The 19,467-nt window shown below is 37.4% G+C and overlaps 1 protein-coding gene across 1 annotated transcript in view; it reads left to right on the top strand.

The window, feature by feature from the left end:
• Positions 1–1,233: 1,233 nt before the first annotated feature.
• Positions 1,234–19,467, top strand: part of MCCC1 (methylcrotonyl-CoA carboxylase subunit 1) — a 70,502-nt gene continuing 52,268 nt past the window's right edge. Inside the window, exons 1-4 of the mRNA XM_079100868.1 lie at positions 1,234–1,398; positions 4,962–5,008; positions 6,807–6,943; positions 11,429–11,524. Of these exons, the coding sequence (XP_078956994.1) occupies positions 1,310–1,398; positions 4,962–5,008; positions 6,807–6,943; positions 11,429–11,524 (369 nt within the window). The 5' untranslated portion in view covers positions 1,234–1,309. The remainder of the gene's footprint in view (positions 1,399–4,961; positions 5,009–6,806; positions 6,944–11,428; positions 11,525–19,467) is intronic.

Raw genomic sequence — 19,467 nt, forward strand, 5'->3', positions numbered from 1 at the left:
AATTTTCAAAATGGTCCATGAGGTAATGTGGGCTCTTGGGGAGAGAGAGAAAAAAAGACCCTTAGTAAATAAAGACCCAAACTCTGAGCATGACCAGTCATGCTTGTCTCTTCAGTTAGATGAACAAAACCTCCTGCATATGCTTGAAATGGATCAACTAGAACAAAAACATAATTAATTTGAATGTCACCAAATTCAAAGACATGCAAGGTGCTCACAAATGATTTATGACTAAACTGACCGAAGAGAAACATGTGAACCCCAAATGGGATTGGGTTTTCAAAACCTGCCAGAAAAGTGGGAATTTAGCATTCTTTGACTTCATATTTGCTAATGGGTAGTGAAGATGGTATATTATAATACTGTACATTTAATTTATATTTATCTCATTTGATAAAAGGTTATGTGCTTTTCATATTTATTTACCTTTTTTACTTGTTTTTCGATATCTGTGATTTTCCCTGGTGTGTGTTGTTGTTTGTTTGTTTGTTTGATCATGTCAAGTGTGCATTTTTCTCCATTTATTTATTTTGGTACTAGGGATTGAACCCAGGGGATCTTAACCACTGAGTCCCATCCCCAGCTCTTTTTATCTTTTATTTTATTTTGAGATTGGGCCTCAATAAATTGTTAAGGAACTTGCGATTCATTTGCCTTACTCACCCAAATTGCTGAGTTTGCATGCCAGTGGCACTGCTCCCAGCGATTTATTAGCCCTTTGGTATTGTTTTCTTAATTTCTTTATATTTACTAATTTCTTCCTTCTGTTTTCCTCGAGTTTATTTTTTTTTCCCTAAACTTTCAATTGCATGTTTAATCTACTATGATTTTTCGTATGGAGCTCTTCTTTAGCTATATCAAATAAGCATCTATATATCGTGTTTACTACATATAGTATCTTTATTACTCTCCACCCCCATTTGACTTTCTCCCCATGGCTCGGGTTTTTCATGGAAAAGGTCACACGGGAATGTTCCTACCACTGAAGCTGAACCAAAGAGGAGGAAACCGGAGGCTCAAGGGAAAAAACAGCACGGCGCCCTGGGAGGCGCAGGAGAGAACAGACCCTTCCCGGAGTAGGCGCGGACCTGCAGGGGCGGGGAGACCACACCCCCGAGGGCACGCGGCCCGGTCGGCCAATCGTCACCACCGAAGCCTTCCTCTATTCTTTGATTGGCTTTCGTGGAGACGCCCCCATTCTTACTTGGAAGGGACGGTGGCCCGCGAGGGACAGTACTTTTAAGGTACTGAAAGGGCTTGCGTGCGTGGGACGCAGCCTCCTTTCTGCAAGCAGTCAGGCTCCCTGGATATGGCGGCGGCCTCTGCAGCGTCAGTACTGCTGGTGGCGGCGGAGAGAAACCGGTGGCAGCGTCTCCCGGTCCTGCTGCTGCCCCCGAGGTGACGGCGGCCGGAGGGGCGGTGGATCAATGGTCGCGGGCTAGGGCAGAGGGTGCATGGACCGCGTGAGATGTGGGAAGTGCGGAGGGACCCCAGGATCGCAGACTGGGAAAGGACTGAAGGAAAACCCCAGCCGCTGTCCGGGGGTTTCTGCCTTCAGCCTCTGCATCCGAAATGAGACATTGCCCACTCATCCCTTTCTCTTCCCGCATCCACACTTCAACCCGCAGTCTTGTTTTTTCCATTTACGACGACTTGGGGAGAGATGAGCTGGGCCTGCCACCCTCCATGCCTCTCTCGACACTGTGCAACTCCTAGCCGTTTACTTTGTGCTTTCGCAGCACTGCTTGTGTGGTAGCGTTATTACAATCCCGATTCTAATGAAGCTCAAGGAGACCAATGACCTGCCCAAAATCGCACAACTAGTAAGAAGCGGGGCCTGGACGTCCTCAAAATTCATTACAGTTCAGCTCTCCTATCCAGATCAAAGAAAGACTCCTGGGGTTTTTTTTTCCCATTGCTGGAATGAATTAGGTTAACAAGAGTAAATTCACTTTGCATAAGGCTGAGACATTTTGCCAAAAGCTCTGTACCCAAGTTGGAACAGAACTATCTATCAAATGACTCACTCGAGTAATCTGACTCCAGATTCATTTCAAATTTGAGCTCTAGGCATCAGTGATGATTACTTTGGCAGTGAAAATACCCTCAGATTTGTAGGTAGCTTGCTTCTTTATCTTTCTTTGCTTCTGTGTTATCATCTTCCACCTTTCTGGAAAGACAGTGTAGCTTAGTGCTCAAAGGCACAGCCTGCAGTTAGAAGGTTGGTTCTAAGCTTAGCGACTCACTAGGTGTGTGACCTTGGCCGAGTTACTACTTACTATCTCTGCTTCACTTTTCCTACCTAGGAGGAGATGATGCCAGTATCCTTAGTTGTGTAAATTAACATATGAAGAGAAGTTTAAACAGAATCTGATCCATTTCAATCATTTCATAAACAGACTCAACTGTTTAGATAAACGTGTTTCTTTGCTTTTATGTTCCACAAGTGATTGTAGCTGCTTTGGACTTTCAGTTACTAAATTATAGGACGCACCCCAGCAAAACAAGAACGTTGGTGAAAGTAATATTAGTGCTCTTCTCTTTCTCCTGGCTTTTCTTCAGTTCCCAGGGATCTTCGGAACACTACCACAGACCCCTTTCTCTCTTTTCCCTCTCAAAGTTTATGTATTTCCTACAGAGTGATTCTTACAGTAGTTGTCAGCCTAGAAAGTGTTAAAGCTATTGATTGTTTATAGAATTTTTTTTTAAGTTGAATAAGTATAAGGATTTTACATTTCTTTTCATGCCATGATTCTTGGATAGCTTAGAGAAAAGAATCTCTAGTGGTGGAGTTCTAGGCATGAGAATAGAAACTTTCTTGAATCAGGGTATATTTGTTTCACGGAAGCAACTTCTTAATTTTGTTTAAGTCACTCTTTTAAGTTGTAGCTTAGATAACTGTGCAAAATGGAATAGACCAATCAAAACATTGTTGAAATAGAGGATTGTAGTGGTATGTCTGTCTCCATCTGTTTTTACTAGAAGATGACAGAAGAAAGCGTTAAGTCAATAATGGCCTCGTAATCATCAAGTCTTGAGCTGGATTAAACAAGAATCAGCCATTTTCTAGAAGCATCTTAGGACAGGCCTTAAATCTTATCATTAACCTACCTGAAGAATACAAAAGAAAGACAATGCTATAAGCTAGAAAATACCTTATAAAAATCAGAAAAGAGGATCTTCCTTGAAGATCAAGAAAATGAAGTCAACTGAATTGGGAAGATGTGGGAAAATGACATTCTTCTGGGGAAACTGTCTTAGAGAACTCATGTGCCAAATCTGAGTGTCTTCCCACCAGTCTGTCACGGATGGCAGCATCCAGTTGAATGTGTATTATGTGGCAATGAGTATATAGAGTCACTACAGTGATCTTGCCTCCCGCATCTCTGCCCCAGCCCAATACTAGTCCTGTTCAGTTACATAGTATATATAAAAGATGTATATACTGCTACATAGTTATACAGTATCTTATGTACACTAAGTGGTTTTATCTTGTGCTTTATGAAGGCTTTATAACAATGGTTTTGCTACATCTTCCAGATATAGATAGAAAAGATTAAGATGGAATTGTTTCTGCAATTTGATTTCCCAGCATATTCTTTCTTAACTGAAATCTAATGAATATTACACTTTTTTGTTCTCAAAGTAAATCTTACCTGCTTTCCATCAGCTCTTGGTTAATGCTTCAATGTTAAATAACTGCATGAACAGGTATTGTGGAACTTAAAAATTATCATAGACAAACATGAACTTTTACCTAGTTAAGACAGCTCAAACAAGTTATTCCTCCTACCAGTTGCTCTACTTTCCTTTAATACAGGGACTTGGAATTGAATTATATATTTTTTAAACTGTGTTGTGTCTTCGAGATCACCTCTTACAGTCCTCTCTTATATAAGAACACTGAATACAAGATGTAAGTAAGGCATGCATCCCTAACTCATGGGGCTAATATCAGTTCCTGGAAGAGCAAGAAATCTTACATGATTTGTGGCCCCTTAGAGCTCAGTCCTGGCAGGGCACAATGGTACAAACCTGTAATCCCAGCGTCTTGGGAGGCTGAGGCAGAAGGATCTCAAGTTCAAAGCCAACCACAGCAAAAACAACTCAGACCCTGTCTCTAAATACAATACAAAATAGGACTGGGGATGTGGCTCAGTGGGCGAGTGCCTCTGAGTTTAAACCCTGGTACCAAAAAAATAAAAATAAAATAAAATGAAAACTCAATCCTACATATAAAATCTTATTTCATAGTTTTAAAGTTTTCTCATGAGGAGGGTAATAGTGAAAAAACAGTTGAGAAGCACTGATATCAGGTGACTTGAGCCTAGGCAAGCTGATCATTGATAGGTCTCCGATGGTCACTCAGCTCTTCTGGCCCCATAGCAAGCATTCTTTCTCTCTGCTGTCCTTCAGCTTCCTTCCCTTTGCTTCTCTGTTCTTAATAGCAAACCTGTCCTATCAGGATTGAATTCTGCTTTTTTTTTTTTTTTTTAACTATAGCATATTTTTAAAAAATAGAAGAGAAAGTATCAAAATGTAAGATTAGTTATCTTTCATGAAACGTCTGATTATGTATATGTATTGGGTAGCATTTACTGAGAGTTATTTTTTTTAAAGTTTGAAAAAAGCTGAAGTAGATGATCCTGAAGCACCTTGGATTTTTAATCTCTGATTTTATGTTTAAATGTCAGCGTCCAGCGTAAACCAGTTAGGTGACTCATTCAAGGACTTTGTAGTACAAGAGGAAAACGGCCAGAACTCTAACTCCTGATTTCTAGATTAGTTTTCTTTCCACAAAGAAAGTCTTACTAAATCACTTTGTTAGTGGGCTTAAGTTTTAATTTAGATTGTATCTGGGGTTGGTTTCAAGTTTTTAAAAATTTAGATTATTTTGAAAGAACAGTGACTGATATTGTGTTTTCTGATTAATTTTTATTCTATTTGGGTTGGTTTTATAGGAAATGGATTTGGAAGCAAGGAACCGTGAAGTATGGAACAACCACAGGTACTGACGGACTTTGTTGGTTTTGCTTCAGACTGTGAACTAAGAAAGAGGCATGTTTAGTTTGGGTGTGGTGGTGCACACCTGTAATCTCAGTGAGTTGGGGGGCTGAGGCAGGAGGACTGAGTTCAAAGCCAGCCTCAGCAACTTAGAATCTAAGCAATTTCATGAGACTCTTGTCTCAAAAAAAAAAAAAAAAAAAAAAAGGATTGGGGATGTAGCTCAGTGGTAAGCTTCCCTGGGTTTAATCCCCTATACCAAATCAAAAACCAAAAACTAAGAAAGAGATATGTTTAACCTTTAATTCATGAATAATAGAATTAGTTTTCATAAACCTTTAAAGTTTGGGATTTTCATGATAATTTTCTTACCAATTTTTAAGTCAGGTTTTCACTTCTTTTATATCATATGCCTCTTGCTGTTTAAAGTACAGTGGGTAATAATGGAGAACATTTTATATCTATGTTGTTATTTCTGTCTGTTTGACCCTTGTAATAGGTTGAATTGGAAAAGCCTAACTATGGTGGTTGGTACTTTTCAAACTGTTCTTTTTAAGTAGCAGAATCTTTTTTTTTTTTTCAAATAGAATTTTATGTGGAATTTCCAGTTATAAAAAATGGATGTATAATAAAATTATAAATACAATAAATATTACAATAAAAATATAATACAATTATGACTTTTATCCACCCTGTTTCCAAATACACACATAAATACTGGATCCCAGCAGCCCTTGTGATTTCAGATAACTCTTGAGTTCTGTGGATCCCCACAGGAAAACACTATTTTAAATTATATGAAGCTTTATTTTTTTGAGAATGGCTTTATTATAAGCTATCAATATTTACTTCTATTGATGATAGAAGTGCCTTTTATATGTTAATGTAATAGCATGTCATTATGTGACTGATGTCAGGCAACTGATGCAATAGTCATTTATATTTCAAGAGAACCATACAACCTGTGCACCTAGGAATAGAGGCAAGGGAACAGAATAACTCAGAGCTCATGTTCTGGAGTCAGGCAGACCTGAATTCACCACTTATTTTAACTTTATAATTTCAAGAGAGTAGTTTCTGTTTAAACCTTAATTGCATCTTTAAAACTGAGATAATGACAACAGTGTGAATATTTGATCCTCCTTATCCAGAAGTTTAACCTCTATGGGTTCTGCATTCATGGAATCAAAAAACAGCTTATAGAAAGTTTTCAGAAAAAATAATTATATCTGTACTAAGCAGGTACAGACTTTTCCTACATAATATAGCATAACAACCATTTACATAGCATTTATGTTGTATTAAATAATCTAGAGATGGTTTAAAAAATACTGGAAGACATGTGTTGTATGCAAATACTATACCATTGTGTAGAAGGGACATGAGCATCCAGGGCGTGTTGTATCCACATGGGTTCCTAGAAACTATCCTATGAGGATGTCCAGAGACACTCAGGTTGAATCTTTAGCATAAGACCTCAGGCATAAAAAGTGCTTATTAGATATTTGTTATTATTAACTAAGATGATTTTAAGGTATTATGATTTTGTCTTTGGCATAACAAAGCATGTTTTAATTTTACTTTAAGTTTAAAAAGCTAAGTAATTTAAGAATTTACTTCAGTAGGAATATCTTGAATTTCAGTGGAAAGAAATGCACTACTATTTGTTAAAATGATAATATTAGGTGTTGTTATGCTGATTTTACCAGAACAAGTCTTTATCAGCTGGTTATGAACATTCTCATTCTCCTTTCTTACTTCTCAGTAACGTTTGTGTGTGATCTTCATGGTATTTTAAACAGGAAGAAACATTACCAAGGTCCTCATTGCAAACAGAGGAGAAATTGCCTGCAGGGTGATGCGAACAGCCAAAAAAATGGGTGTGCAGTCCGTGGCTGTTTACAGCGAGGCTGACAGGAATTCCATGCACGTCGATATGGTATGTTGTTAAAATCTGGAAGCCAGGTCTTGTAAGTGATCACATTTGTTTTGTTGTGTTAGTTTCAGTTCTTTATGATAGTTGATATTTGCTAGGGTTAACAGGGTTTAAGTAGCTAATAATTAATAATCACCAATAATTCTAATTAAAAAAGACCCAACTACCCTGAAGTTTGGGTTATCAGTTATTACTAGCTATCATGCACCAGGCAGAACCCAGTCATGAGTGAATTCAGCTATTGGCCTCATTTAGCCTGCAGCAAGACTTTAAGCACCCACAAAAATTCATGGGGACCAACTTCTCCTGGGCTTTCATCACTTTACCACCCACCTGTTTACCACCCACTTGTTCACAGCAGATGAATTTGATTTCACAGAGAAACTAGAATTGAACTTCCACCCACAGAATCTGCATCTCAACCACGTCTGCATCCATCCTATTCCCATCCCGTGCCCGTCATCTGTCTGGATACTGGAGTCCTTCTTTTTTTGTCTTTTTCAGACTCTTCTCAAGCTGGGGATGTAGCCCAGTGGTAGAGAATGTGCTTAGCATGCAAAAGGCCTGGGCACCATCCCCTGCACCACAAAAGAAAGAATTTTCCCAAAAAATAACTAAAAGCATAAATGTCTCATCATAAAAAATGATATGTAAACCAAATGATGGGTATGTTAATTAGCTTTATTTGATTATTTTACATTATATAGATATATCAGAAATCATATTGCATCCCATATATACACAATTATGATTTAAAATATTAATAAAAAGAAATTAAGAGCTGGGGTTGTGGCTCAGTGGTAGAATGCTCACCTAGTACACCTAAGGCCCTGGGTTCAATCCTAAGCACCACATAAAAATAAAACTAAAAAAAATTTTTTTAATTAAAAAAAAAAAGCAAAAAAACAAATTGATATCTTCCGACCTCAAAAAACATCTTCCATATTCAGAGCTGTCTTTGGTCATTCTCCACTAGATCCTTCCTACAACTGTACACTGTACAGTTTCTTCATCTTCATGACTCTTGGCAATCCCCCATTACCCTCTCCCCACTTACCACTCTTTCTCTTCTCTAGTTTATTGCCAACTGAATAGTCATTTGCCCTACTCTTTTCTCTTCCTTGCCGGCCATTCTCTTCTCAACCCATTCCTGCTCAGCCTATGTCCTCAACCCTCTATTGACACTCTCCCTACCAAGGTCACTAAAATATCCATGTCTGAAAATCTGGTGGAGTCTTTTCAGGTCTAATATGACTTGACCTCTCAACCTTATTTAACATCATAGTAAACTACTCCTTTCTTTTAGAAATAAATTCTCCTGGCTTTCATGATCTCTGACCCTTCTGTCCTCTCACATTGTCCTTTTCTGGGATTTGATCCTTGACTTCCTTCTTCTCTCACTCTGTGCTCCCACTCTAGGTCATTTCACATAGTCTTTCTAACTTGGTGAAGAACTCCCAGGTTTGTTTCTAGTCCAGACTTCCTTTCGAGCTCGATACATAAACACCTAGCTACTCACTCCATAGCTCCACTTCGACGTGCCACCAAATTAGTATGTCTGACAATGAACTCTGACCTTTTATCTGTACTGAACCTGTTTTTCTTGCAGTCTTCCCTTCTGAGAGGATGATGACATCTTTGCTTATAAAAGTAGTAACACCATGGGCTGGGGATACATCTCAGTTGGTAGAGTGCCTACCTCGCATGCACAAAGCCCTGGGTTCAATCCCCAGGACCACAAAAAAAAAAAAAAAAAAAAATTGTAACACCAGAGATTTGAACATCTCTTTTTTCTCCCTACTCTATATACCCCACCTTCACCCCTCCCCCAAATCACCAAGTGCTATTGTGAATTCTACCTCCCAAACATTTCTTCCCACTTCTTCCTGCCCTCTCCTACCTGCACCTTAAGTCAAATCCCTGTCATCTCTTGCCTGGTCAAATGCTGTAGCCCCTTAATTAGTACCCCCGCTTCTACCCTTGACACCCTTCTACAATCTGTTTTCTACATTTCAGCTAGTCTAAGAGTTTAAAATAAAAATTTGGTCATGTTACTCCTCTGCTTTAAATGCTTTAAGTGGTATGACCTGCCAGGTTAGGAATAATTTAAAAGGTATATAATACTCAGTGTTGAAGGGAGTTAAAATGGTAAAACCATTTCAAAGGCTATTGAACCAGGAGCTAGAACCAGGTGCATATCTGTCAACACAAACATTCCTCTAGGTTTGTGTCCCAGAGACACATTCACATATATCTTCAGAAGAGGTTTGTACAAGAATGTTTCCTTCAGCCTTACTCATATCCAACTTTTTTTTTTTTTTTTTGCCACTACAATCTAAATGCACGTGAAGAAGTTCATGTTAAAGGAACTGTAATGCCTCCATACTGTGAACCATATGTGCAACTGTTACACAAAGCCGAGTAGACATGTGTACTAACAGTGAAGCAGCTCCAAAACATGCTGTTGGCGAGAAATGCAATTGCAGAAGATAACTATATAGTATGATTAAACACTAAAACTATGTGTTTATATAAATATGAATAAATAAGTAGGAATATGGATATAGAAAAATATGACTCAAACTGGTCATAGTGGAAGTTAGATCCAGAAGGAGATTGCAGCTGAGAGAGGGTAGGGAGCCAAAGACTACGTTGCCTTTGTATTACTGTTCACATTCTTTAGAATGGGAATGAATTTGCATTTTCTGAAACAAAAAGCTTAATTTTTTCCCCCACGTCTTGTTATGTGTTTCTGTAGAAGGAAATCCAAAACTTTTTAACCTGCCCCAAGGCCCTGTGAAATCTGTGCCCTACAATGTTGTCTACTCTCATCTCTGGTCCCTTGATCCTCCTTCACTATTCCAGCCACACAGGCTTATACTGGATGCTCAAAGGGTCAAACTTCTTCCCACTTCACAACTTTCATGTATGGACCTTTAGGAAGGTTTGCCCCATCTCCATTCTTATTCCCAAAACCATGATCCATCCATGTGCCAGGCCAAGTCCTCATCATCCTTGAGGAACTTTCCCTAACCTTCCCTTCTCACTTGTCCTGACCACTTTCAGACCAGATCTGGTTTTCTTCCTATCTCTGTTATGTACTTGGTTTTTCCTCAGGGCCTTCTTTTCCCCCTACATTTTTATTGGTGCATTATAGTTGTACATAATGATAGGGTTTGTTATGACATATTCACACAATATAAACAATATAATTTGGCCTTGGGGCCTTTACCACAGTTGTCATTAGGTATATGAATGCTTAATGACTGTCCCTCCCTCTAGACAGGGGCATGGTCTTGTTTACTGCTGTTCAGGCTGCTCCCACATCAAAGCATGGCACATAGTAGGTATTCAGTAAACTTTTTGAATGAATGAATATTTTTTCTCTCGTCTGCTGCAAAGGATGCTATTATTATGTGAAAGTTTTAAGGGACAGTATAAAATAGTTGACAAATGTATGGAATGAGTGTTATCATAATCCAGCCATTATGTAAACTTCAGAAAACTTTTACTCTTCTCCTGCTGTATATATCAGTTATATATTTTGTTTCATATCAAATTGTAACTTTTTGGCATTGCATACATGTAAGATTATTATTGTTACTAATGATACCTGATATATGACTGTTGCTTTCTATCGTAAGACTTTAATTTCATTTTAGTGTGTGGTTTATGTATAAAAACCACATACAAAAGATTATAAGACTGGCTTACTTTTATAATATAAGCATGAGCTGATGTTTTAGTCAGCTTTTTCACTGCTGTGACTAAAAGGATCTGACCAGCACAATTAGAAGGAAAAGTTTATTTGGGGGCTCATGGTTTCGTAGGTCTTAGTCCATAGAAAGCCAGCTCCATTCCTCAGGGCTCAAGGTTGCGACTAAACATCATGGCAGAAGAGTATGGCAGAGGGAAGCAGCTCACATCATCAGAAAGCAGAGAGAGAATCTCCACTCCGGAGATACAAAATTTATACCCCATAGACACGCCCCAATTTCCACCTCCTCCAGCTACACCCTACCACTTCAGTTACCACTCAGTTAATTCCTATCAGGGGATTAAATCACTGATTAGGTTAAAACTCTTACAACCCAATCATTTCTCCTCTGAATCTTTCTTCTTGCATGTCTCACACGTGATATTTCGGGGGACACCTCACATCGAAACCATAACAGCTGGTACTTCTGTTTCTCAATCCTTACATTGTCTGTCCATAAGGAGGTAGCATTTTTTTTTTTTTATAATCATAAAATAACTCTGAGGCACAGCTGGGAATGTGGTTCAGTGGTAGAGCGCTTGCCTAGCATGTGTGAGGCACTGGGTTCGATTCTCAGCACCACATAAAAATGAACAAATAAAGGCATTGTATCCGTCTACAACTAAAAAAAAAAAAAAAATTTGTTTTTAATAACTCTGAAGCAGTTCTAAGAAGCGTTTGAGTGTGTACTAGCCACGCCATCTTTTAAGCAGGTACTATTTCTTGAACAGGCAGATGAAGCATATTTCATTGGACCAGCTCCCTGCCAGGAGAGCTACCTCTCTATGGAGAAAATTATTCAAGTGGCCAAGATCTCTGCTGCACAGGTAAGACTTCTGAAGAGATTTACAAGAAGAGTAAGTTTTCTATAATTTGTACAAAATTATATTTGTCGAAATTATTTTCTATTTTTAGCCAAGATGTTTTAATATGGTTTTGGGGTTGTCATTGTAAACTAAGCACATCCCTTTTCATTCCTCTTCTTCACTGAATCCCGTGTACTTTAGATCTTTTCAGAAGTAAGTAGATGGAGGGTCTGAACTGTAAATTAAATTTGAGAGAGATTTCAGCTCTTCTATCTTCAAAACTAGGTGCTAGGAACATCAGACCCTTTGGGAAAATAGATGGTGCTCTAAATTACAAAGTAAAATATAATGAAAAGAGAAATCTTTTCCCCCTTGACTTCTAGGTTTCATTGTAGGGACTCAAGATCTGTTTTCCAGTATCCCAGGCTCAGAATTTGAATATTATTACTTCATCCTTCAAAATGAAATAGGAACCAACTTGTATGGAATCTTTCTTTGAAATGGTTCCAGAAACAGTTCTTTTTGATTATACAGCCAGATCTTTTGATCTCTTATCTGGACTAATGAGTCTCAGCTGATTTCCCTACTTTTAAATCTCTTACCAATTCAATCAGTTCTCCATACTTCTGGATGAACATTTCTTAAACAGGGTTCTTAATATCTCCTGCCTCTCCCCCTACCCCATTAAAAAAAAAAAAAAAAAAAAAAAAACTCTGCCCTTTCTTATCTTAGCTTTCAGTTTTTAAATCTTTGGTGGTTACAAAATAAAGTTCAAACCCTGTAGCATAGCATTCAAAAGAGTTTCAGATATGATCCCATTCTATGTATCAAGACTTACGTTTGGGGCCAGGGTGTAGCTCAGTGGTAAAGCCCTGGGTTCAATCCCCAGCACTGCAGATAACTACAAAAACCCTAAAGAAACAACTTGTGTTTCATTTCCAGTTCTGCTTCTTTACACACTCTGCTATTTCATCTCTGCATTCGCTGATTTGGGTTCCACCGGCCTCGAGTGTCTCTTCCCCCTTCCCCTTCATTCAGGCATTTATTCTTTCAGCCAGCACTGATTGGTCTCCTGTTTTGTGCCAGTTTCTAAGCATGGATGCAGCACTAAATAAGATGAAGAGAGTTGCATCCCTACAAAGCTATGCTGTATGTGGGTGAGACAGATAATAAACATTTAAACAAATAAAGAATAGAACAAGCAGAGTACTACTTAGTGAGAAGAAAGTAAAGTAGAATAAGCAGACAAAGACTGGGTGGGAGGTATTTTTAAATAGGATGGTCAGGAGCTAACAATGGAATAAAGACCTAAACAAGCCAGGAATGGTGACCTGAGTTGCCTGTAATCCCAGTGACTCAAAGGCTGAGGCAGTAGGATGGCAACATTGAGGCCAGCTCAGCAACTTAGCAAGGCCCTCAGAAACTCAGTGAAGTCCTGCTTCAAAATAAAAGATAAAAAGGGCTGGGGATGTGAATCAGAGGGTAAGCGTCCCTGGATTCAATCCCCAGTACTGCAAAATTATAACAATTATTTCATTTAGGCTGATCAGCCTCCTTATTTATCCTTTAAGAAACCTTAAGAGTTGGGCTGCAGTTGTGGCTTAGTGATAGACCACCTTCCTAGCATGTATGAGGCACTGGATTCAATTCTCAGCACTGCATGTAAATAAAATAAGAGGTTCACTGACAACTAAAAAATTTTTGAAAAAAAAAAAAAAAAAAAGAAATCTTAGAGTCAAAAACCCACTCCCTTTTTAACAACCATTCTCTGCAACCATTTTTTAGTTTAAGTACCAATTCTCTAGCAAATATATGACATGCAAAATTCCAGAGAATTTATCAACTCTGTATCTCTTTGGGTTAGTATAGTGTTAGGTACTATAACACAAATAATGAGAAGGTAATAGATACTATTTTGAAAAGAATAAAGTATTTTTTAAAATATCAATTTCACTTGAGTATTCAAGATTTAAAATAACTTGCAAAAAATTACAGATAGTGATGAAAATAAATGACAAAAGGATGAAAGACTAGTAATATGGAGAAAGAAGATTGAAATTAAATCAGAAAACTTAGATCTAGGGGCCGGGGTTGTGGTTTAGTGGTAGAGTGCTCACCTAGCATGCATTAGGCACTGGGTTTGATCCTCAGCACCACGTAAAAATAAATAAATAAAAATAAAGCTGTTGTGTCCATCTACAATTGAAAAAAAAAAAAAAAAAAAAGAAAGAAAAGAAAAAAACTTAGATCCAGTAAGGATACTTTACTTCCTGGCAATCCTGATCAGAAAGGAAGTTTAGTGGGTTTAACAATTTATAGGGCTTCCCCCTAAAAAGGGTATGTGTCAATTAGAAGAGGAAATCTTGCCCTAACTCTGATTTTGAAAAAGAAACTTGAGGGTCATTGTAACAACATTGAATAATACATGTATACTAATTTAAGCAGAGTTTGTCAAAACTGTAGAGTTGTTCTTAATGTGACCATTTTGATGTAGGCACTTTTATAGGAACTAGGGTAAAATTTACAAGTGAACTAAATGGCTGCTGATGTAAAATGACATAGCCCTATTCAGAGACACTAGAAGTTGGCAGAGATTTAAGGGTAGGTATGTTAGTCAGCTTTCCATTACTATATAACAAATATCCAAGATAATCAACTTATAAAGGAAAAAGGTTTGTTATGGCTCACAGTTTTAAAAATTCTAGTCAATGTTTTGTTGGCCTTGTTGCCCTGGGCAAAATAACACATCATGCTGGGAGTATGTGGTGAAGCCAAACTACTCACCTCATGACTGGGGAACAAAAGAGAAAAAGGAAAAGACTAGGGACCACAATCCCCTTTGAGGGCACACATTCCCAGTGACCTAAAGACCTCTCCTTAGGCCCCACCTCTTACAGTTCTACTACCTTCCATAGGTTGGGGACCATACCTTTAACACATGGACCTTTGGGAAAACTTATCTAAACCACAGCAACAGGAGATCCCATTGTTCTGCCTTTATTAATAAAGTCATAAACTTCTCAAGGCTGTTTTGGGTTTGCAGTTGTACTCTATTTTCACAAGGAGATAGCTGTTTCTCTCTGAGATTTATCTAGTTCATCAGAGTTCATCAAATTAATTATCTGCTAAAAAAAAAAAAAGGAAGCTAGCAATGAATACTTCAGAAATGAGATTATGAAAACAATTAACTTTCATAACAGCATCAATAAGATCAAATATGAAAAGTTAACACAAACAGTTCAAGACCTATGTACTAAAAACTCTAAATCTCTAATAAAGTGTTGCTGAAAGAAGTTTTAAATGAATAGATATATCACCAAAGGACTCAATATTGGTAAGAAGGTAATTCTTTCCAAATTAACCTGCATATTTCTTTTTTATTTTTGTTTTTGGTATCCTTTTGACACTAAGCAAGCACCTCACCACTGAGCTACATCCCCAGCCTTCTTTAAAATTTTATTTTGAGACAGGGTCTTTTTGCTAAGTTGCCCAGGCTGGCCTCTAACTTACAGTTCAACTGCCTCAGGAATTATATGCATACACCACTGCACCTGGCTTAATGCATTCGTTATCAAAATCCCAGCAAGATTTTTTTTTTTAGAAATTGGTAAGCCAATCCTAAGTTAGCCTACTTGTACTGGCTAAAACAATTTAGCTATACTAACTAAAACAATTTTGAAAAGACTAACAAATTTGTAGACTTTGACAGTTTCAAAACCACTAAAAAACTATAGCAACCAAGACAGAGTGGTATTAGTATAAGGATAAATATATAGGTCAGTGGAGCAGAATAGACAGTCCAAAATTAAACACACACACACACATACATACTATATATTATACAAATTAATATGGAAAGAATTGCCATCTTACCAATATTGAGTCTTCCAATGATATATCTATTAATTTAGAAACTTCATATATATATATATATATATGAATATCTGTCTGCAAAAAAGGTGAAGCTAAAAGTCTAGATCTTAGAGCCTTGTCTCATACCTTACACAAAAAATTTAATTTGAAATATTTTATAGACCTAAATACCAGAGCTAAAACTAAAAAATTTCTAGCTAGGAGAAAATTGTTGAGGCTTTGGGTTAGGCAAAGATTTCTTTCTTAGGCTACTAAGAGCAAGATCCATAAAAGAAAAAAGTGATAAAATGGTCATCTTCAAAATTTAAAATTTTGGGACTGGGGTTGTTGCTCAGTGGTGGAACACTTGTCTGGTATACATGAGGCTCTAGGGTAGATCCCAAGCACCACTGAAAGATATGTCCTTTAAAATATATAAAACTTTTGTTCTTCAAAGAAAACCATGTAAGAACTTAAAGACAAGGTTCTGACTGGGAGAAATGTGTTCAAAACATTTATTCAATAAAAGACTTGTATTCAGAATATATAAAGAGCAATTATAACTCAATGATGGAGCAACCCTTGTTTTTTTAATGAGAAAAGTATTTGAATCAATACTTAAGTAAATAAGATGCACAGGGCTGGGGAGGTATCTCAGTTGGTAAAGTGCTTGCCTTACAAGCACAGGGCCCTGGGTTTGATCCCCAGCACTGCAAAAAATAAACAAATAAATAAATAATAAGATGCACAAATGTCCCACAAACCCATTAAAATATGCTTAAAATATTAGCTATTTAGGGAAATACAAATTCAGTGACCATGAGATATCACTTCATATTCATTGGGATGCTATAATCAATTTAAAGGACAGATAATAAAAAGTGTTAGTGAGGATGTAGAGAAATTGGAACTCTCATACGTTACCTGTGAAAATGTAAATTGACACAGGCACTTCGTTTATTTTATTTTATTTTTTTATTTTTACAGACTGCATGGGTACAACTTTTCATTTCTATGGGTGTACACAATGTAAATTCACACCATTCATGTAATAATACATATACATAGGGTAATACTGTCTGTCTCATTCTACTATCTTTCCTTCCCCCCCCCCCCAACTCCATTTTCTTCTACACCATCCAAAGTTCCTTCATTCTTCTCTTCACCCACCCGGCCACCCCACCTCGTTATGTATTGTCATCCACTTATCAGAAAACATTTGGCCTTTGGTTTTTTGGGCTTGGCCTATTTCACTTAGCATGATATTTTCCAGCTTCATCAATTTACCAGCAAAAGTCATAATTTTATTCTTCTTTATGACTGAGTAGTATTCCATTATGTGTATGTACCACAGTTTCTTTATCCATTCATCAATTGAAGGGCATCTTGGTTGGTTCCACAATCTAGCTATTGTGAATTGAGCTACTATGAACATTGATGTGGCTGCATCACTGTAATATGCTGATTTTAAGTCCTTTGAGTATAAACCAAGGAGTGGGATAGCTGGGTCAAATGGTGGGTCCATTCCAAGTTTTCTGAGGAATCTCCATACTGCTTTCCAGAGTGGCTGCACCAATTTGCAACTCCACCAGCATTGTATGAGTGTGGCACAGGCACTTTGGAAAACAATTTTGTTGTTACCCCAAAACTTAAAGAGTTAACATGAAATAGTAACTCCACTTCTTAGGTATATATCCAAAAGAAATGAAAACATAGCCAGGCGTAGTGGTGCACACCTATAATCCTAGCAGCTTGGGAAACAGGAGGATCCAAAGTTTAAAGCCAGCCTCAGCAAAAAACAAGGGACTAAGCAACTCAGTGAGACCCTGTATCTAAATATAATACAAAATAGGGCTGGAGCTGTGACTCAGTGGTCGAGTGCCCCTGAGTTCAATCCCCATCCCCCTACCAAAAAAAAAAAAAAAAAAAAGAAAGTAAAGAAAAGAAAACATACAGGCATACAAAAACTTCAACATGAATGTTCATAGCAGCATTACTCACAATAGCCAAAATGTGCAAACGACCTAAATATGCATCAATTGAAGAACGGATAAATATAATGTGGCATTTCCATACTATAGAATGTTATCTGATAATAAAAAAAGGGAGTACTGATACATGCTAAAAAATGAATGAACCTTGGTAACATTATGTTCAATGAATGAAGTCAGTCACAAAAGACTAAATGTATTGTGTGATTCCATTTATATGAAATGTCCATGATTAAGCAAATTTATAGAGAAAGGAAGATCAGTGGTAGCGTAGGACTAAGAGGAAAAGCTGCTGAAAGGCTTGGGGTTTCTTTCTGAGGTGGTAAAAATTTGCCTAACTTGATTTTACTCAGTATCTTAGATTACTGGGTTGGTTGCACAACTCTATGCATATACTAAAAATCATTGGATCGGATGAGTTTTATGGTACATGAGTTATATCTCCATAATGATGTTTAAAAGGTGCAGTACCAGCACATATCCACAAGAATGCCTTAAGTCAGAAAGACTGACAATATAATGTGTTGACCTGGATATGGAGAAACTTGCACTCATCATATATTGCTAGTGAATGCAAAAGAGTACCACTGCATTAGAAATCAATTTGACTGTTTCTTTAAAACTTAAACATATAATTATTGTAGATAGGCCAACAATTGCACTCATGGATATTTACACAAGAGAAATGAAAAAAATATGTTTACAAAGACATATAGGTATATGCAACATTATAATAACCCCAAAGTGGAAAAATATCCAAATAAATAATGTGATATATTCATGCAATAGAATCTATACTATAAAAAAGAAATGAGCTCCTGACACATACAAGAACATGAAGTTATGCTTCATTAAAGAATCCAGACACAGCTGTGTGCAGTGGTGCACTCCTGTAATCCCAGCACCCTGCTCAGGAGGATTTTGAGTTCAAAGCCAGCCTCAGCCACTTGGTGAGTTGTTAAGCAACTTTTTTTTTTTTTTTTTTTCACAGTAGTAGTACTTTTTTTTTTTTTTTTTATAAACAAATGGGATACATATTGTTTCTGTTTGTACATGGAGTAACAGCATACCATTTGCATATTCATAAATTTACATAGAGTAATGATGTTTGATTCATTCCATTATTTTTTTCCTTCCCCCCCACCCCTCCCACCTCTCTTTTCCCTCTATACAGTCCCTCCTTCCACCATTCTTGTCCCACTCCCACCCCCCATTAAGTGTCATCATACACTTATCAGTGAGATCATTCCTCTTTTGGATTTTTGAGATTGGCTTATCTCACTTAACATGATATTCTCCAATTTCATCCATTTGCCTGCAAATGCCATCATTTTATTATTCTTTACATCTGAGTAATATTCCATTGTATATATATACCACAGTTTCTTTATCCATTCATCAATTGAAGGACATCTAGGTTGGTTCCATAGTCTGGCTATTGTGAATTGAGCCGCTATGAACATTGATGTGGCTGTATCTCTGTAGTGTGCTGATTTTAAGTCCTTTGGGTATAGGCCAAGGAGTGGGATAGCTGGGTCAAATGCTAGGTCCATTCCAAGTTTTCTAAGGAATCTCCACACTGCTTTCCAGAGTGGCTGCACTAATTTGCAGTTCCACCAGCAATGTATGAGTGTACCTTTTTCCCCACATCCTCTCCAACACCTATTTTTGCTTGTGTTCTTGATAATCGCCATTCTAATTGGGGTGAGATGGAATCTTAGGGTAGTTTTGATTTGCATTTCTCTTATTACTAAAGATGTTGAACATTTTTTCATATATCTGTTGATTGCTTGTACATCTTCTTCTGTGAAGTGTCTGTTCATTTCCTTAGCCCATTTGTTGATTGGGTTATTTGTATTCTTAGTGTAGAGTTTTTTGAGTTCTTTATATATTCTGGAAATTAGGGCTCTATCTGAAGTATGAGTGGCAAAGATATTCTCCCACTCTGTAGGCTCTCTCTTCGCATGGCTGATAGTTTCCTTTGCTGAGAGAAAGCTATTTAGTTTGAATCTATCCCAGTTATTGATTCTTGATTTTATTTCTTGTGCTATGGGAATCCTGTTAAGGAAGTCTGATCCTAAGCCAACAAGGTGAAAATTTGGACCTACTTTTTCTTCTATA

Source organism: Sciurus vulgaris, assembly GCF_902686455.1.
Source record: "Sciurus vulgaris genome assembly, chromosome: 10".
NCBI lineage: Eukaryota > Metazoa > Chordata > Mammalia > Rodentia > Sciuridae > Sciurus > Sciurus vulgaris.